Source organism: Physella acuta, unplaced genomic scaffold, assembly GCF_028476545.2.
Source record: "Physella acuta isolate Inbredline_101_S28 unplaced genomic scaffold, ASM2847654v3 ptg001565l, whole genome shotgun sequence".
NCBI lineage: Eukaryota > Metazoa > Mollusca > Gastropoda > Physidae > Physella > Physella acuta.
In genome coordinates, this window is record NW_026733079.1 from 77,992 (window position 1) to 100,032 (window position 22,041).

At 39.0% G+C, this 22,041-nt stretch overlaps 2 protein-coding genes across 2 annotated transcripts in view; one reads left to right on the forward strand and one right to left on the reverse strand.

Annotated features, from left to right (window-relative positions):
* The window catches only part of LOC131928907 (zinc finger protein basonuclin-2), a 43,695-nt gene extending 36,475 nt beyond the window's left edge, over positions 1–7,220 (forward strand). Inside the window, exon 4 of the mRNA XM_059285075.1 lies at positions 4,641–7,220. Coding sequence (XP_059141058.1) covers positions 4,641–7,169 — 2,529 coding nt within the window. The 3' untranslated portion in view covers positions 7,170–7,220. The remainder of the gene's footprint in view (positions 1–4,640) is intronic.
* Positions 7,221–17,474: 10,254 nt separating this feature from the next.
* LOC131928908 (sperm acrosomal protein FSA-ACR.1-like) lies at positions 17,475–19,352 on the reverse strand. The gene is made up of 3 exons (XM_059285076.1): positions 19,330–19,352; positions 18,669–19,255; positions 17,475–17,494 (listed from the first exon to the last, which is right to left on the reverse strand). Exons 1-3 carry the CDS (start codon positions 19,350–19,352, stop codon positions 17,475–17,477), a joined length of 630 nt encoding a protein of 209 aa, XP_059141059.1.
* Between the last annotated feature and the right edge of the window lie 2,689 nt (positions 19,353–22,041).

The following is a 22,041-nucleotide window of genomic DNA, read 5'->3' on the forward strand; positions in this document are numbered from 1 at the left end:
TTTTTACGTATTACTATTATTAAAAGATTTAAAACATCCAATACTTTTTTTTCACGTAAAATTTTTATTAATTGAATTTTAAAGTAGATATATATTTGATTGAAAGTGAGAAGTAGAATTTGAAAGTTGAATTAGTTATTTGAAGGAAGGGGAGTTAATCGTCCAGGGGTCACAACTCGTCACTGATGATAAATACCTTGTGAAGGGGACTTCACTCGTCATTTTGGCAATGTGTGTGTGTGTGTGGTAGTCTCTATCACCGTGGGGTGAGCACGCGAGGATTTGTGCTAACCTAGTACACAGGGATTGGTGCTGTCTTAGCACACAGGGATTGGCTTGATGCTGTCTTAGTAAACAGGGGTTGACTTGATGCTGTCTTAGTAAACAGGGGTTGACTTGATGCTGTCTTAGAGTGTGTGTTTATGGTGTCGCTAATCTCAGGTCTGAGGATTACTCACACGACACTCGTTAATCTCATATCCAATGTGGTATTGATTAGTCGGCCAAAACCCGACTTTATTGATGACATCGGTGGTTGAAAGTTTACGGTTAGGATGGGCCTAGGCATGGGTTAAAGGGTAGAGTGAGTTGGTACTACCAGGGATTGTGTCAGGTTAAGGTTTAGAGACATGGTTAGATTAAGGGCTAGGCTTAGTATTAGACGTATCGATTTTTGTTTATGGTAAAGTCTACGTTTATTGTTAGGTCAATCATCCGGCAATATTATCCACGGGAACTTATAGGTATGGCTAATCGACAAATTCTGATTTGTTTTTTTTTTTTTGTTTTTTTTATTATTTTTTTTTTTTTTTTTTTTTTTTTTTGTAATCAGCGAGTTGATCTCTAGAAGAAGAAATACCAATCTTAATTAGAACAAAGTAAATTAATTCCTAGGGTTGTGGTGCAGGGGGAAAGGGGTGGGAAAGGAATGTTTACTGTGGCCAGCGCGTGGCCTGGTCAGTATACACATCGAGCGTGCGCTCACACCTCCATAGGTCAAGGTCATGTCTGGTTTTCCAGATTCCATCGGGCAGTAATTTTTCTGGCATCGGGCATGACAGGATGGACCGAGACTTGACCACTGGTAGCGTGAAGTTGACCACTGGTAGCGTGAAGTTGACCACTGGCAAGCGTCATCTGTCTACATAATTTCCTGTGTGTTGACATTAACATGGGGGAAATGTGTAGGGGGAAATGTGTAGTTTGAAATGTTAGCCTTTACTTGTAGATATGTCATTCGATATTGAAAGACTCAACGAAAAGAATTATCTTTGTAAGTGATGTTAAACAAATAATTTAAAAAGACAGTAGGTGTTTTAAGTGATATTAAAATATCCCCAAACTATATTATTATACAGCAGTACATTTGGGCACCCGTGGCCGACTCAAACTCCGATACCATCATCATACAATGATCATCTGCTAATTTTTGTTTTTGTTTTTGTTGTTTTTTTCGAGTGTGTTTTTTTTTGGGGGGGGGGGGGGGTCTATTGGTTTGATTGGGTTTTCCTTTTTTATGATTATATATATATATATATATATATATTTGTTTTTTGTTGTTTTTTTTTTTTGCGGTTGATTGAGTCGTATACAAATATATATATATATATATATATATATATATATATATATATATATTTGTTTTTTGTTGTTTTTTTTTTTTTTGCGGTTGATTGAGTCGTATACAAATATATATATATATATATATATATATATATATATATATATATATATATATATATATATATATATATATATATATATATATATATATATATATATAATGTTTGTGTCTGTGCTTACTGCCCCTTTAGAAAAAATCTAGGTTAGTGGCTAGACTTACTTCCCCTTAGCTCCACTCCACGACAAGCCAGTAAATGTCTTGCCCGTGCTAATGCCTGCAATGTCCTTGACCTGTCGCCCTGATAAGGAACACATGTTGAAGGCATCAACCCATGTCATACCCGCGACGGGACTCTGCGACTGGCACCGTGGGGGAAAGGGGTGAAGGGGTGAGAGGAGCTGGTGGGTGGGGGAGGGTATCGCTCAAGAGGAAGGGTGGGAGAAATTAGCTGAAGTTATCCTAAACTACTATCTTTTCAAGCCTACGCCCTTCTTTGTCTACACAATCGTGTACAACTCTGAAAATAAAATGAATCTATAAAAAAAATTAATTTAGAAAAGAGAAAATATTGAAACCAACAAGTAGGCTTCTCAGTACGTTTATGGTGCTTTGTCTTGATTATACATTTAAATACGATGACAACAAACAAAAAGTTTAAGAAATTTGAACGAAAGACAATGCAATGTTGACATGAGATTCAAGTTTATCCGGCGAAGTTAATATCAGCTTGACCTATAATTTTGGACGGGAGTTTCACATATTTATCTGGCAAGTCTAAATATAGACTGAAATAAACGACTGTTTGTTGTGTTGTTTCAAGTAACCATTTTTGTATTTATTTGTTTTCTGCATTCTAAATATGTATCTTGGTGGGAGGGGGGGGGGAATACTGTGGGGAGGACAGAACCGTGTCTAAATCATTTCACGCCATTTCTGTTCGTTCGTTTTCTGATTCCTTGACCCTTCTTCGACACCCAACCTACCCCCCCCCCTCCCTCCCCTCCCACCGTCCCGCCTGCAGATCGGCAGTTCCAGATGGCAGATAGCAAACAACCTCAATGACTCGAACGTCTCTGGCCTTTCCAAATGACCTGGCCACTTGGGGGGGGGGGGGGGGGGGGGTGTTCGCTGGTCACGTGATGCGGGCTGTCCGGTTGGTGCAACAGGGCGGGGGGGGGTTATCCTGGGGGAGGGGTGGAGGAGTTGACAAGAAAGAAAAAAAGTGTGTCGGTTGGTTTAGGAATGGGGTTACAAATTATACATGAACTGATTATTGGTTCTTGGCAAATAAGTATCAACACAAAAATTTTACATTATATATATAACTCTTATATATTACACATTTATATATATTACACACCCATATATATTACAGAGCCATATATATTACACACCCATATATTTTACACACTTGTGTATATTACAAACAGCCAAATATATTACACACCCAAACATATTACACACCCAAATAAATTACACACCCATATAAATTACACACCCAAATATATTACACACCCAAATAAATTACACACCCAAATAAATTACACACCCAAATAAATTACACACCCAAATATATTACACACCCAAATAAATTACACACCCAAATATATTACACACCCAAATATATTACACACCCATATATATTACACACCCATATACACAGATACAAAGCACAGTCGTGTGTCGCTCACCACACCCTCCCCCTCCCCCACACCAACAGCTACCTGAGAACGGCCAGAGTCTGGCTTTTTAATCAGGTAAAAAAAACATTTTTAAAGACAGAGCTACCAGTGGGGGAGGGGGAGGGGAGGTGGATCAGGAGTTTGCCTCTGTTTTCTGGCACCAGGCCAGGCCATGGCACTGTGTGCTTGACAGTCCACCGATTGACAACGTTCGTCTACACATTTACTTTAACAAAGCTGGTCTACACATTTACTTAACAAAGCTGGTCTACACATTTACTTTAACAAAGCTGGCCTACACATGTACTTAACAAAGCTGATCTACACATTTACTTTAACAAAGCTGATCTACACATTTACTTAACAAAGTTGGTCTACACATGTGCTTAACAAAGCTGGTCTACACATTTACTTTAACAAAGCTGATCTACACATTAACTTAACAAAGTTGGTCTACACATTTACTTAACAAAGCTGGTCTACACATTTACTTTAACAAAGCTGATCTACACATTTACTTAACAAAGTTGGTCTACACATTTACTTAACAAAGCTGGTCTACACATTTCCTTAACAAAGCTCGTCTACACATTTACTTTAACAAAGCTGGTCTGCACATTTTCTTTAACAAAGCTGGTCTACACATTTACTTTAACAAAGCTAGCCTACATATTTATTTTAACAAAGCTAGCCTACAAATTTACGTGAACAAAGCTATTCTACTCATTTACTTTAAGAAAGCTACTCTACACGCTACTTTAGGTTTCTTAAAGTTGGTCTACATATTTTCCTGAAAAAAGCTGGTGTACACATGTTATTGAACAACGCTTACGATTTTTTTCTGTAAATTACACATCTTGATTTACAAAGTTTGTCTAGATACCTTTATTTACCAAAGCTAGTCAACACATTTTATTGCACAACAGCTTTTTAACAAAAGTCTAAAAAAGCGAGTTGACATGTTACCTGTATTAGTTGTCGTCCACTAATTTATCCTGCCATATCACATACTTGGGCTGCCCATAAATCCACCCTATAATTAATATCAAATTTTACAAATCAAGATAATGCATGTTGAAAATTATCTTCCCAACCCAAGCCTCACTTTAGTGCGGGAAGTGTGAGGAGGGGATATCTTGAAATATCCAATCGATATAGAAACTTGACCTTCTTGTTATTTTACTTTGCCTATTTCTACGAAGACAACATTGAAATTTCACTAATCTAAACAAACATCCATACACATCTTCCACGATGAAAACATATAACAAAAGAATAAAATATCCACATTATACACAGCTGTTTGATGTAATCTTTTTTATTCCACCCACCAGGACAGTTCCGGCCGAGTGCTGGACAAATGGTGTGTGGCCACTAGAGACGAGGAGATGGTTGTACTCCAGCAGTTCCTCAGGTTTGGCGAGACCAAGGCCATCGCTCAGGAGATCATCCTCCAAGACACCAAGGACCGTCACGAGGTTCTCGTCAAACAAACCTCCCGCGCCGAGTCAGACATTAAGAAGTTCATCGAGCGCAGTAACCTGTCTATGCAAAGCTACATCAAATCTTACGAATCAACCCGTCAACTGTTCGGGGCACGGGCTGTCCCATTTATCCCCCCGGGGCCGAGGTTGTTGACCACGCCTTTGATATCCCCAACGTACACCCCAACACGAGACGCCCGGGCTCTTTCTCTACCTCAGACGCCAACCACATCATCCACGCCTCTGGTCACCCCGCCGCTGAACCGCCTTCAAGTCATGCAACCTTTTGACGCCAGGAAAGAACACACGACAGCCGCGATCAGCTTGAGTCCTGCGGCCTTGGAGAAAACCCTGGCGAGGAGATCTCCGCTGTGTGAGAGTCCAAAGAACTTGTGCACCACCCCCTCCACGGTGTCTTCAGCTGCAGCATCACCATCACACCAAGCGCCACATCAGCAACAAGGTTTGGATGAAGTCGACGGAAGTGATCCTTACATGTCGGGTTCTGACGACGAGGGAGAGGTACTCGACTACTCCAACAAAGACAACCCCGACTCCCCGTCCGACCCGGAAAAGAAAAACAAACAGCACATGCGCAAGTCGACGAATCCCATCAAGCGGCAGTGGACGCCGTCTGCTAATTTCGGCAGCACTTTCGTCGGACCCAACGGCAAGAAGCGCGTACTGTGCACGGCCTGTAACAAAACATTCTGTGATAAAGGGGCCTTGAAGATCCACTACAGCGCCGTGCACCTGAAGGAGATGCACAAGTGCACCGTCGACGGCTGCAACATGATGTTCAGCTCCAGAAGAAGCCGGAACCGTCACAGCGCCAACCCCAACCCCAAGCTGCACATGCCGCAGAAGAGGAAAGACGACCTGGATCAGTCGGACGAGCTCGACCTTTCAGTGAGTAACGGCAGCGGGAGGATAACTCCCGTGTCCTCCGCTGTCTCCATCACGGCTTCGGTCGCCTCCCCCATCTCAGTCATCTCCTCGTCAGTCATCTCCTCCCAAGTCATCCCCCTTATCGACCCGCCCCGGATCATCCGACCAGACTCGAGTTTCTTCATCGAAATGTCCGCGCAGTTCCCCTTCATGGCGCCGCCCGAGAAAAGAATCAAACTAGAAGAGGACCAGCCTACCGACCTGAGCAAGGTCTCCACTACCAATACCAGCCAGTCGGACGAGGAGCCGTGCGACCTGAGGAAAAAATACGACGGTGAAAGAAAGCTAAAAATAGATTTAGACGACGCGGAAGAGATTAAAAAAGAAGAGGATGCAGATGTCGAAGGGTTCAAAAACGACCCGGGGGTGAGAGGGGGAAACCGGAGGAAAAACACGGCCCCTACGAGGTGCGCACAAAGCGGGGAAGATAACGAAGATAAGGGGGACGAGGGCGCCGAGAACAGCAGTCACGTGACCAATTTATCGCTCGAGGGCAGCGGAGCGAAAAACTTTCCCAAAATAGCATCCCTGCTGTGGGCGGGGGGCGTCAACGTGGAACAAGCCCAGCGGGCCGACTGCCATGAGCTCGACACGCCGGACCACAAACTGTGGGCTGCGAACCTATCCAAAGACGAGGACAGCCAAGGTGAAGGTCGGGATTCCGACGGCGACGACGAAGACGACGATTCGGACAGGGACTCGTGCGAGGAGTCGGGTGACGTCATGCAGGACTACCCAGCCGAGATGTACGTCGACAAGGACAACCCACTCAAGTGTAAAATCTGTGGGAAAATTTTCCAGAACAGCTTCACGGTGAAGATCCACTTCAAGAACGTCCACCTCAAGCTTCTGCACTCCTGCACTGTTGAAGGCTGCGGCGCGACGTTTCCCTCCAAGAGAAGCCGAGACCGTCACAGCGCCAACATCAACCTCCATCGGAAACTTCTCTCCGGCGACAGCAACAACGACGAGGAGATGGACGCGGCTCTCAAAGGCAACATCCTCGCCAAGCTCTACGGCCGCGACCTCGTCGACAGCAACCCACCCGCAGACGCCAACGTCAGGAAACAACCACCCTTCACCCCCGACCAAAAATTAGCCAGTAACAACAACAACGAGCCCATCAAACCCACCGCCAGTCCCATCAACGGACACACCAGCAAGCCGGGGTCAGCCGGATCCGAGGTGCTCTCCGCGAGCGATGCGGAGAGTCTGGACATGACGGAGCAGGAGACGGTGCTGTGTACGGTCTGCGGGGACAAGTTCAGCACCCCGCTGGTGCTACAGGAGCACATCGCTCTCTCGCACCCTGACCACGCCCTAATCACCTACGATCCGGTCGTTTTGAGAAAATGTGTTTCGCCCAGACGAATCAGAAACCGACAGAAGATTCGAAACGGGATGATCACTCGAAAAACAAGCAGCCTTTGAACATGTAGAAAATCATGTTGCTATGATGTTTCCCTTGGATTTAAGACAGAAACTATCAGTATTATAAACAGTGACATGTTATTCGACTCAATTTTTAATAAACCTGTAATTCAATAGATAATTGTGCTTCGTGGAAATACGTGCATTTTCATTGAATATATCACAACATGGTCATCATGTATGTTCATGTTACTGATCACTTTAAGACGTATCATACATACCAAGACATATTAACTTATACAGAACTGTTTATGATTTTGTTTGTAAAAAGAAATCACAATGAACACTGGTCTATTCCTTAAATAAAACAAACATTGACTCGCTTGAAGGAATACATGATGCATTGAGAAAAATTAAAACCATAACATTTGACTCGTAACAGATTATACTCATGTGCATGTCTTCGTATGCTGGCTTTAGAAGCTCGTGATACAAAATTCACAATACAAGTCGGATAGTTGCGTATGGTATGGTTACATAATCTGGAAGTAATTAAATGGTTGAGTGAAATTGTTTTACAGCTACATTTTTGTGTTACTCTCTGTTCGTTGTATAGCTCTATGCAAAACCACAAAGTTTGGTTCAAATTGTTTGTTTTTCTTCATTTTTTTTATTGTTGCCTTTAAATGTTATACTTTTACGAGAAGTATTTAAACCACATTTTATAAAAGTTAAAAAAAAAAATTGCAATAGAATTTTTTTTTCTTTAGTTGATCTCTGAATGGTCATAATGCCTTAGTCACCTTGTCCTTCGAGTTTGTTTACAAACATATGCATTACTCAGTGGCCTGTTTTCTACCTATTTATTCTTACGCTCATATTATGGCTTTTCTTCTATTTTTTATTAGATAACCAAAACATGCCTTTAAAATTCAATTTGTACAGCTTCTTTCGGGTAGTTTTAGTTGGTTCTCGATATTTAAAATGATTTCTTTTTATTATTTATGTAAAAAAAAAAATCAGTATTACATTATTTTTAACTTAATACGTTGTCACTTTGTTGGGTATCTCCTATAGCAATAAACTTGTTTGATACAGTCCGATATTTTTTTTTCAAATGTCTTATCATAGATGCTTAAACTTTAAAGCATGAAAGAGAATTATGTATTTATTATATAAATCTTAATCATCAGCAAATATAAACTGTTTGATAAAAAGTTGAAACATCATGTTTATAGAAATTTGTAAATAAATGAATAAAATGTTTTTATTTTTTAAATCCCCCACAGCAATATAATTCTCTCTAGTCAATGTATGCACTTAGGATCAAAATGTATGTATATATCACGCCTATATTGTGTAGCGACCGTTAGCCTAGTGATGTCTGCTATGAATTTGTTTTACTTCAAACGACGGTATATTTGATTCTGTTTTAGTTGAATATTTTAGAAAATCCTATTTGAAAATTCGATTGTGTTTTTATTCATCAAAATGAATAAAGCATTGTTAACTTGAAAACTTAGGACTTAACATTGGTAATGACCTACTTATGACTTATGACTTATAAATGAAGTCACAATTGTTTAAAACAATCCCAAAAAGTCAAATTGTAATTTATTTTTTTAAATTTTAACCCCAATTTCTTCCTACTGAGCTCGGCTTATATGGATTAGGCAGATATTCTTCAGTTATATTTGCAATTTACAAAGAATTTTTTCAAACGCGCAATAACTGCTAAAAAAAATTAAGTTTCTAACATTTTTAAAATATCAAAGGGTCTTTAGACTTTCTTAACCCTCTTTATCTCTCATCTTATTCATACATCATCACTAAATTCAGTACCCCCCCCCCCACCCACACACACCTCTACATCCTCCAACTCTAGGGGTGTGTCCTAATTTTTTTTGGACAACCCCAAATGCCGATTAAGTTTTGAAACAAACGCGTACAGGTGAAGCAGGGTGGTGATTTGCTCATGATCAGGGGTGTGTACATCATAAACGCCCCCCCTCCTCTGGATGAAAACGTCTTCGTCCTTCCACCCCCCCCCCCCTACCTCCACCCGAGTGTATACTTCAACTACAACATGGGGGTCCCTAAATCTAAATTAGGGGGTCGGGGGGATGGGTCTGGCTGAAACACAACCACAGTCGCAATCAATCGGCCACTACCCATTTCTGATAGCTCATGTGCCAGTCAAATTATCAATGCATGCCCTATGTTATTCTAGAAAAACAAAATCAATAATCAATAATCGCATTGAGGTGTAGATTACCCATCCAACCTGCCTTGAACCGACTGGTGGGTGTATCGGGGAGGGAGAGGTGTAAAACTCACATATATTTATTTGCTTGTGTACATTGATTTTTTCCAATGCTCAAATGCTAAATTTTGAATGCTAAACTATAATCATTTTATGAAGCAGATCCAAAAATATTAAAAAGTATTAAAAAGATAACTCAGGAAAGAAAAGATACAATTTGTTATATTTATTTAGCTGCTTTAGTTGTACGCTTGTATGACCATTTTATTTTGTCCCTATGTATATTCATGTACAGTTTGGTGCATTTATTTATTTATTTCAATTCTTCGTTTTCTTTGTTTAATTTTAATTTAATGGGAAATTTCCATTTTTATTAACTTTTACATAACACGTTCACTTTAAAATTCTATTCAGTTTATAAAAATGTTATTGTCAAATGTTTGTAACATACAATGCAATAAGGATGGGATTCTATTCAAATTTGTTTACACTGTAGAATTATTAAATATTTGGAAAAAAAAGTAATTTTTTTAAATTGTTTTTATTGTAATTTATTTAATTTTGTTTACGATTTTATTGTAAATCATACAATTTTGATAACATTTTAAATTTACAATTTTAATTCACGATCACGATAGTGATAACTAGAAATCTATATCGAATTTTTTAAAAATGTTTTTCAAATACTTGTTTGCAACAGCCTTATCCGTTTTGCTTTTTTTAGTGTTACTAGTTTAAATCACAGTTAGACCTAATGTATATGTATATATATATATATATATATATATATATATATATATATATATATATATATATATATATATATATATATATATATATATATGAAATCTAAGATCAACACACACAAAATTAGATAAGATTTTTTATATTTTTTACATTTATTTTCAAGCCAACCTTTGAACCAATGTTTTCCAGCCACTCAGTGCCACTCAAGCAAAATATTTAATTTTTGGTTTAGATTTCCACAAAATAAACACCTCTCACTGTATTGTTTTAACGTTTTTAAATTCAAAACTTTGGACAGATATTAAATACAAATATATAGATTTTCCTTAACAAAATTAAAAAAAAAAACAATCGTATTTCGTACAAGCTGCAGTATGTATAGGCCGCCACACATAAAAGGAACTAGACATCAACCACTTCATTCCTCGCCAAAGAGCCACTCATATTTTTATACAACCATTCCAACAGTAAAACATATTAACCCCTCCATCTAACAAGTATTTCTATGACCAATAACAGGAGTTGTTTTAAAAAACTGGGATCAGGTGTGGCTTCAATCTACTGCTTTCTGGTCAGATTTAGCAACAATCTTTTTAGTTCTGATCAGATTTAGCATCAGTCTTTTTATTTTTTTATCAGATTTAGCATTAGTCTTGTTATTTGTTATCGGATTTACCATAGCTGTATTTAGGCCTACTTCTGATCAGATTTAGCATAGATTTATTTACTTCTGATTAGATTTAGCATCAATCTTTTTTTTTTTAAATTTCTGTTCAGATTTAGCATCAATCTTTTTAAATTTCTGTTCAGATTTGGCATCAATTTATTTATTTTGACCACATATATCAGGGTTTTAGCGCAATTTCCATACTGACAATTGCGATTATTTTAATTATCATTTCTGATCAAATTCAGCATCAATAATTTCCTTTCTAATCATATTTAGCAAAAATTCATTTATTTTTATTAGATTTAGCAACAATGTATTTACTTCTAATTACATTTAGCATTAATCTTTTTATTTTTGATCAGATTAGCCTTTATCTGTTGATTAGAGTCAGCTTCATCCTTTGTGCCTAAAACTTTAACTACTTCACGTCTTAAAATGGTGTGTCATTAAGACACATCTGTTGTGTCATTAAGACACATCTGTTGTGTCATTAAGACACATCTGTTGTGTCATTAAGACACATCTGTTGTGTCATTAAGACACATCTGTTGTGTCATTAAGACACATCTGTTGTGTCATTAAGACATTATCCCGTAGATGTAACACAAAATGTCAACATTCATTAAAAGAAATATGCACAAATCTTTTCGCTCTAGTCTCGCCTTTAATTAATTTGATACTAGCATTATCACTTTTTGGGGGTATGGTATATTTCTGTTTTAAATAATCTTAAGAAATAAATAACTATCACAGAATAACATCCCAATAAATCTAAAGTTATTTATATTTAATTACAATTTTAGTAATATATTACTTTATGTTTATGTTTAAATGTTTTATTTTTGTAATTAAAACTTTTTTTTTTCAAAATTTTTGCTGCTTGCTAAAATCTCAACCAAGCCTAGCGTTAGCTACCATTTATACTCGCCTGCTAAAATCCTCACTATTATGAATACTGCATCATGGGAAGTATAAATTATCTATTTTATTATCACTGTATACACAACTCATATCAAAGTCTATTATCGTTTTGATGTAGAGATTGTTTTTTTTTTTTGTAATTGTTATTTTTAAACCTACGCATTACAGTATTATTGTATACATAAATTCGATGCAATTGGTTTTAGAATATTTTTTTTCTATGTTCAACGTCAGTGACCTCACTGAACTACCAGACTAGGCTTGGCCTTGAAAATATTTCTAGCATTTTATTTAAATGAATAAAAGTTGAAAGAATACGCAATATTTGGTTTTTTGGATTATTTGTTATTTATTTTTATAATCCTTTTACAAGCCTTTTTATACTTGCTTTAAATGTTATAAATTTGTAAATGAGTCGTTGTTGGAATTTAAACCAAGAAGTGGACAAAAGTTTAGTACAGGTGAAGTAGAGTTCACATTGCCAAAAAAACATTAAGTGCACAGAAAACAAGTGCAGCATACAGGTACAGCATACGTGTACAGCAAAACAAGTGCAGAATACAGGCACATACAACATATTCAACACAAATCAGTACGCACAGATTCTGTGGACTAATACTTTTGTTTTAAATAATGGATTGATGTTTGGTTAAAACCCAAAGGACGAGATCCCAGAAGACTGGCGTCCTGTACCCTACAGCGGCCAGTAACGAAAAATACGTTAAGTCCTCTTTCGAACCTGATAGTCCATGGGGGCAGGTGATGTAGGGTTAACCTGTTTCAGTGACCTCGGCATATATAATGGATAGTGTGGTCAACACTATACCTAGCTGCCTTGTTAACGAACTTAAGCAGCCAGTGTTTACAAATTATAGTTTAGGTTAAAACCACAAGAGGCGAAAGGAGATTAGCATTCCATTAGCAATGAATGGCTTCTTGAACCGATTGCTAAGTAAAGGTTTAGTACAGTGGTTATTAACCTTTTTGAAGGTACCGAACCCCACCAGTTTCATATGAGCATTCACCGAACCCTTCTTAATAGTTCTATTGTAGGCATAGACAAAATCCGATTGTGACTCATGCGAGTCTGGTGTGTCTTGACCTCCGCAGAACCCCTGTGACTGACTCACCAAACCCTTGTGGTTCGAACCCAGGTTAAGAACCAGTGGCGTAGTAACAAGTCAAATGCCCATCAGAGGCGACACATACTAGCAGTAGGCAATAACAAGTTTATATCCTGTATCATCAAAAAAAAACCTCATCATATACTTTCTTTCTTCGTTCTTAATTGTAACGAGCCGACCCGCTGCGTATCATACGCCGCTATTTAGTTGTTTTATTTTCTACTTTTCATTCATTCATAATTTGTGAATTCGACAGTACCAATGCTGTGTGTCAACATGTTATAGCCATATTATAGGCCGTTGACTTACATGTAATATTGAATGGGATTTCCCCAAACACAATTAAGTATTACCTGTCAACATGTTATGCGACTATGTACTGTGTGATAAACAATAGAAGAGCGAGTATAACACCACAACATACAGACAAAATAGGCAGGTCTTTTACAGAGGCTGATTTGAAAGTACCTCGACCCTAACCGAAAGGCCTTAACTTTAACCTTGACTCTAAAATCCTGGCCTTATCACTAATCCAAGCGCCCTGCCTTAATCCCAGCCCTAACTGTTATAGCTACAGGTATCTCTATATAAGAAAAAAAATCGATACCTGTAAGTATTATCCTGTTGATGTTTTTACAAGAACCAGAGTTTCTTGCAGGCATCTCTTCATGAAGAAAGTCCATCGCCCCCCCCCCCCTATATACTTTTACCAGTTCGCCCCCCCCCCCCCCCCAGGAAATTAAGTCCCCCCCTCCGAAAATATCAAGCCGCCCCCCCCCCCCCCCACAGTAAAATTAAGTCCGCCCCTCCTCCCCAAAATATCAAGTGCTCCCCCCTCCCCACAGTAAAATTAAATCCGACCCCCCCCCCCACCCCCCAATATCAAGTCCCCCCCCCTCCTCCCCCGGGAAAAAATTCTGAAAGAAACACTGAGAAGAACCCGCTACCAACTATCACCGTTCTTAAAGTTGTGCCGGCTTACAATTAAAACAATGGACTAGATCTACATGACAGACAGTCAAGGCGAATCACCCAATCGGGGTGTCTTGACAAGCTACAGAAATAAAGTCCACCCCCCCCTGTCCCCCACCCGCATGTCACAGCAACTCCAACTTTAATGGCATTAAACGTTAATGTCCGGGCATGGGACAATGGCATGACGAATGGAGCAAAAAAAATGTCGATTTAATTACGGGGACCTGTCACGCGAGTCTTAGTGTGACAGTGTGATCCGGGCGTGACAGGAGCCCATCCACGGGCTGTCGCTGTGGACCCTGTCACCGATCAAACTTTGATTAGCAGGTGAGTACCGCCCGAGGGGGGAGGGGGGATGTCACGTGGGCTGTCACGACATGTGTCCACGTCTCTCACCCGCGACCGGTGAATTATTAAATCCTCATCTTCACCTGAGGACCACCTCCATGATCCTGTTTTAATTTACTCGGCGAAATCCCCCCTCCCCCCCCCCCCCAAATCACCCCTTTTCACGCCCATTTCTTGCATTTGTTTCTGTTTCATCATTCTTTTTTTTTTTTTTTTTTGCATTTGACGAATCGAAAATATTCATGTTATTTATCAGAGTTCAAATTGTGTATTCAAATGTATCGGTAATTCGGAAAAAGGTAAGTCCATTTTCTTTAACACTCTTCCTATTATTTTACTATTTTTGAGTGAATTAGCCGAAAGTTATTTTATGATAAATGACATTTGATTGATTCCCTTATTTTTCCACTCTAATTGATGCAGGAAGGCCATGTTGAATTTGTTGCAACTTTCAATACGACAATCCACCAATGTTTGTTACACAAAGACAATTTGATGATGTAGGCCTACTTTATGTTGGCGTAGCGAGGTCGGGCGTAGGTCACCCGGTGCGGCGCTTAATGGTATCAGCCCCCCCCCCCCCCCCCCCCCAGAGGCGTAGAGACCCTTTCCGGGGACAAACTTTCAAATTTTCGATTTGCAACCCCCCCCCCCTCAAATTTTCGATTTGCACGCACCCGTCGAACTTTCGATTTGCCCCCCCCCCCCCGTCAAGTTTTTCTCTAAATATTTTACTATTTTTTGCCTTGGTGTCACCCCCCTAAATGGTGTCACCCGTTCCGGCCGCACCCCCCCCCCCCCTCCTCTCTACGCATCTGTGCTATAAAGGTAAATCACCCTTGGCTACCCATATGGCAATAAAAATCCGTTTGCTAGGTCAGAGTCGTAGCGAGGGCGGGGCGGGGGTGCGGACCGCGCCGGGGGACACCCGACCTAGCGACGCCACTGAGCTAGATGACTGTTTAGCTTAGGTTTCAATGACAGTTGAAGATCGATCGTAGTTTTATCAACATTTTTCGAAAGTGGCTACGAAACGATTCTTGTCAGTGCAAATTTTTGTAAAGGGACAATACCCGATACATATACAATGAGAGAGAACAATTTTTGTAAGGGGACACTACTGAAACAGCTTTTGACATGGGACAAAACTATTTTTGTGACAATAGTGATAAATCTTTGTAAGGAGACATCACCAAAATAACGTTTTAAAGAGGAACGCAAGAATGGTATTTTTTTAAAGGGAGAGCACAACTTGTCACCAGACGGGCAGGGAAATAACTCAACGTCCACTGTTTAATGATACAAAAAAGAAGCCTCTAATCAAAAATGCATTGCTTGCATCATGCAAGGCACGAGAAGTCAAAGACATCCATCTTAAGTGCAAATATCAGTAATGTGATTCGCTGGTGCTGGGCAGGGGGGGGGGGTGCTTCAAGTCATTTCAATATTTGATTTGGTGCGACGTCATACTCGCACAGCACACTGGAGACATTACATAGGCAGTACAGAACTATGGGATAGAACACAGAACTTTGGGATAGAACTATGGGATAGAACTATGGGATAGAACTATGGGATAGAACTATGGGATAGAACATTCAACTATTGGATAGAACCTAGAAATATTGGATAGAACTATGGGAAGGAAAATTGAACTATGGAATAGAACACAGAACTATGGGATAGAACTACGAGATAGAACTATGGGATAGAACACATAACTATGGAATAGAACTACGAGATAGAACTATGGGATAGAACACATAACTATGGGATAGAACTACGAGATAGAACTATGGGATAGAACACACAACTATGGAATAAAACTACGAGATAGAACTATGGGATAGAACACATAACTATGGAATAAAACTACGAGATAGAACTATGGGATAGAACACATAACTATGGAATAGAACTACGAGATAGAACTATGGGATAGAAAATTGAATTATGGAATAGAACACAGAACTATGGGATAGAACACAGAACTATGTGATAGAACTATGGGATAGAATATTGACTATGAGATAGAACATTGAACTATGGGATAGAATTATGGGATAGAACTATGGGATAGAGCTATGGAATAGAACATAGAAGTATAAGATAGAACTAAGGGATAGAACATTGAACTATGGGCTACAACATGGGACCAAAGGGGGATAGAAGTATAATCAGATATAACACAGAAGTATGGGGTATAACATAAAACTATGCGATATAACATAGAACCATGAGATATAACTATGTGATCGAATGTAGAACTATGGGATATAACATAGAACTATGGAATAGAACATAGAATTATGGTGAGGACATAAAAATATCTACCACAAACACAAAAGCTGTAACAACCATACAATCTGTAACTAACAGTAGCCGTTAAATTATGTAAACATAAAAAAAATCACTCGGTGTATGGTAATTGGGGGTGCAATATTTGTTCGGTTTTTATATTTTAAACATATATGTACCTTAACAGTGAACAAATTATTATTGTATTCCGATGTTTAACATTACTTTAAATAGTAAAGGTTCAAAGTACAAAGAAAATTATTTGTTTTTAGTTGGATTTTGAGCCCGCTAATCGCAATGGGGGGGGGGGGGGGGGGGGGGGTGGGGGGTTCTGGCGGCATGGTACTTCGGGTACCTCATTACGCATTACGCGTTTTCCCAAATGTACTTAACAGATCAGTATGGGGGAGGGGGTTCGTCTTCATTCACTACTTTCCGGTCACTTTAGGTCTATTATCTTACCCAGCGTATACCTGTGTGACATGTCGCTCTACACAGTTATGGCCTGTCCCGTTCTGATGGTGGTGTGTGTGGGGGGGGGGGGGGGAAGGGGTGATAAACAACTCAGAGTGAACATAGCGTCAGTTTTTAGATGACTGTTCTAAACATACACATACAATTATACACAAATACTGATTCAGAAATAAATTAAGTTAGTGGTATTATGACAATAAAACTTTTTTTTAACAGAGGGGTTGATGGGGACCCCTAACTCTCCCCCTGCCTACGCCACTGCCTAAATCCCACCCCCCACCTCCACCTAAATTCTACCCCATAAAACCCTACCCCCACCCTAAAGCCCTGTCCACAAAAGCCATATCCCCTAACACAAAACCCTTTAAAACCCTACTCACCCACCCCAAAAAAAACAAACCCCTTTCAAAAACTTCTATGTTCCCGATGACGTATTCCATCCCAGCTTTCACCCCCACCTGTGTTTTTCGCATTGTTATGTCTTGCTCTTTGAGTCACGCCCCATACAAAAAGTCGTGCGCTAAAATTTTACAACAGGTGTGTCGTTATGACATGGCCACGTTGGCTAAACAAAGAAAAACACAATGGAAACATCATACTTCAAAAAAGAATAAACTTTTTTTTTAAATCTGGCCATCATTAATTTGTTTACCTTGTCGGTCTATTAGAAACTTTTTCTTTTCTTTTTTTCACCTTTCGCAGGTAATTTCTTATTGACATTGTTTCGTTACCTAAACAAAGATCATTAGTTTTTATCCTTACCCAAACGTCATCTGCTGACGGACATGCGCAGATTATTGCCGTTTGTCAGCTTCAAAGAGTTAATTGGTTGCAGAAAGAAAAAAAACGACAAATAAATTGCATGGCACCGCAATACCTTCAGTAAGATGAGTTGCTTGTGTCCACAGATTGAATATCGGTGTATGGTTATGCGATATTTTTAATATATAAACATATATGTATATATCTATACATACCAATTAAGGAATACAGAACTTAAGTCTAATCTACCTCTGCCTAAAATCTAAGAAAAAAAAAATGTAGGCCCATGTAATCGGTTAGTGGAGTAGACAGAAGTTTTAGAGTATTAGAGGGTTTAGACCTCCCCCCCCTCCTTTATATAGACTTATATATCGATTCCGAAAAATTAATTTGTCACACGTTATGTTGTAACTTTTGGCGACAGTGCGTTCATATCGCTTTAATTTATGTTATCAAATCAACAATTTTTCGTTGCTAAAATCTTTTTTTTCTCTTTGTTTCCTCCGATAACGTTTACCTTATTCGCCTTTTCTTTCAGGCATCTCTTTTATGAGAACAAACTAAAATGTATTATTTAATGATATCGTCCGAAAATGTTTTCTGAAACGTATCTCTTTGTAGTTTCTGTAACATTTATATTCTTGTTGTAGGTTATATAACTTTGATATTCCCCCCCCCCCCTGTGGTTTCTATAACTTTGAAATTCGCGTTATACTTTCTATAACTTTGAAATTCTCGTTATACTTTCTATAACTTTGAAATTCTCGTTATACTTTCTATAACTTTGAAATTCTCGTTATACTTTCTATACTTTCTCTAATTTTAAAATTCTCCCCTGTGGTTTCTATAACTTTAAAATTCTCCCCTGTGGTTTCTATAACTTTAACATTTCTCTCTGTTCTTTCTATAACTTTGAAATTCTCGTTATGCTTTCTATACTTTCTATAACTTTGAAATTCTCGTTATACTTTCTATACTTTCTATAACTTTGAAATTCTCCCCTGTGGTTTCTATAACTTTGAAATTCTCCCCTGTGGTTTTTATAACTTTGAAATTCTCCCCTGTGGTTTCTATAACTTTGAAATTCTCCCCTGTGGTTTCTATAACTTTGAAATTCTCCCCTGTGGTTTCTATAACTTTGAAATTCTCCCCTGTGGTTTCTATAACTTTGAAATTCTCCCCTGTGGTTTCTATAACTTTAAAATTCTCCCCTGTGGTTTCTATAACTTTGAAATTCTCCCCTGTGGTTTCTATAACTTTGAAATTCTCCCCTGTGGTTTCTATAACTTTGAAATTCTCCCCTGTGGTTTCTATAACTTTGAAATTCTCCCCTGTGGTTTCTATAACTTTGAAATTCTCCCCTGTGGTTTCTATAACTTTGAAATTCTCCCCTGTGGTTTCTATAACTTTGAAATTCTCCCCTGTGGTTTCTATAACTTTGAAATTCTCCCCTGTGGTTTCTATAACTTTGAAATTCTCCCCTGTGGTTTCTATAACTTTGAAATTCTCCCCGCGGATGCCCCCGATGGCTGTGGGTGCACACACGGGCGTCAGGGGGCGAAAGCTGGGGGTAAGATAATTAGTTCAGTCTCTGATTACCTGCCCGCGTTTATGGCCAAATGCCTCACGTACAATTACCTTTGATGCCTAACACATGCCATCTTGCTCTACTGTTTGCCTGATTTGTTGTTTAAATAACCATAAACCCCATCCCAAGCAAACTAGAAAAGAAAAAAAAAATATACTTCGCAATGCTGGTTTGTCAGAGACAATGAAATTGGCTGGAGCTAAGATTCTAGAATTTAAAACCACATCCCCCCTCCTCCCTTAGTTAACTCCCCTTGGGTTTCGTGGAGGGGTCAGGAAGGAGGGCAGGGGGACGCAACCAGGCATGTACATCTTCTGTAAGCGACTTCCGGTTTTTTGATAGGGCAGATAAGACAGGGGAGTGAGCACACGAGAGGCCGCACGTGTAGACCTGACGGCCGCAGGTGGGTCGTTTAAAGCTCTGGGACTCGAGGGTCGTGCAGGATGGGCTGTGTGCGTGTCTAGGTTGGTCTAGGTTGGTCTATGTGCGGGTCTAGGTTGGTCTATGTTGGTCTAGGTTGGTCTAGGGTGGTCTAGGTTGGTCTATGTGCGTGTCTAGGTTGGTCTATGTTGGTCTAGGTTGGTCTAGGGTGGTCTAGGTTGGTCTATGTGCGTGTCTAGGTTGGTCTGTGTGCGTGTCTAGGTTGGTCTGTGTGTGTCTAGGTTGGTCTATGTGTGTGTCTAGGTTGATCTGTGTGTGTTTAGGTATGTCTGTGTGTGTGTCTAGGTTGGTCTATGTGTGTCTCTAGGTTGGTCTGTGTGCGTGTCTAGGTTGGTCTGTGTTCGTCTAGATTGGTCTGTGTGTGTGTCTATGTTGGTCTGTGTGCGTGTCTAGGTTGGTCTATGTGCGTGTCTAGGTTGGTCTATGTGCGTGTCTATGTGCGTGACTAGGTTAGTCTATGTGTGTGTCTAGGTTGGTCTTGGTTGGTCTTGGTTGGTCTATGTGCGTGTCTATGTTGGTTTAGGTTGGTTTATGTGCGTGTCTATGTTCGTGTCTATGTAAGTCTATGTGTGTGTCTAGCTGATCTATGTGCGTATCTAGTTTGGTCTGTGTTCGTGTCTAGGTTAGTCTGTGTGCGTGTCTAGGTTGATCTATGTTTTTCTAGGTTGGTTTATGTGCGTGTCTATGTGCGTGTCTAGATTGGTCTATGTGCGTGTCTAGGTTGATCTGTGTGCTTGTCTAGGTTGATCTATGTTTTTCTAGGTTGGTTAATGTGCGTGTCTATGTGCGTGTCTAGATTGGTCTATGTGCGTGTCTAGGTTGGTCTATGTGGTGGTCTATGTTGGTCAAATTGCGTGTCTATTTTGGTCTATGTGATGGTCTATGTGCGTGTCTACGTTGGTACATGTGCGTGTCTTTGTTTGTCTATGTAGGTTTAATTGCGTCTGTGATGGTCTATGTGTGTTTCTAGGTTGGTCTATGTGGTGGCTTATGATGGTCTATGTTGGTCTAGGTCTATGTGATGGTCTATGTAGGTCGGTCTATGTAAATATGAAAACGCTGGTCCATTCTGATCCAGATTCTCTCCAACCTTGTGCTAATAAAAAATAATAATAACAATACGAGTATTGTTGTGTGTACATCAGACAAATATTTTATCAATGTTGCTATTTAAAAACGTACCACAAACTCCAACAACAAAAAATATATAAAGAAAACAAATCAATGACCAGTTATATCAAATTAAAATAGCATTTTCCTAAAACACAAATTGAAAAATAAATAATTCTAATTAAAGTTTGGCTTGGGGCACTTCCTGTTTTAAAGTTTCCAGGAAATAATGAAACCAAAACAACTGCTACGTCACATTAACAACTTCCGGAAGGTCATCGAAAATTACGTTATCCCATCCCTTGTTTGTCTCGCGTTTTTTTTTTCAATCAACAAGCCTCCGTGGCCTGCCTTATTAAAATTAAAACAACAATCATATACGATTTGCATCGAGAAATGGGACCCTAACTAAACACAACAGCGGACACATCAGAAGAGGAAAAAGTAAAAGACTGTCAAAATTAAGCTCTCATTAATTTTACCTTCCGAGAATCAAACTGTGTTTAATCGTAGAGCCAAGCCAAACTTTACAATGCTTGCGGTAGGGGTGGTTGGGTATGGGGTATGTGGGCGCGGTAGGGTGTCACTATAAACATTTATAGATGTCTTTTTTATATAACACATCATTAATATCATTATTTTCAATAAATCTTTTAATTATTAAAAAAAAACTGTCTTAATATATTTCGCAGAAGAAAGCCTTATTTATTTTAAGAAATATTATCGCAGTTACACAAAATTATTTATTTATTTATTATCATGGATTGTGAATCACATAAATGGTTTAAAGTCTCTAAAGATCCTACTGATTGTTTATTCTTTTTTTTTTATTCTTAATTTTTTTTAAGGAAAAAAAAATGCCACATGTCTCATTTCACGAGGACCCCCGCCACACACACACGGAATTCAAAATCGGTCATTTTTTTGGTCAATCTCAAACCTTCAGGCTAAAATGAACCAGAACTCAAAGTAGTTAATTCTTTTCAAAAACTTCAATGATTAAAAAATGTTCGAATAAAAGTATGTTGATGTTCTTTTAAAAATAAAAAAAAAAAACCTCAAGTGCACTGTTTTACTTTGATGTGTAGAGATTATTTATGAATTATACGTCACTTATAATTGGTCCCTTACCTCACCTGCTTATACATGTCACCCATAGGATTTATTTATTTTTTTGAGGGGGGGGGGGGGGGGGGTCACAGAAGATTAAA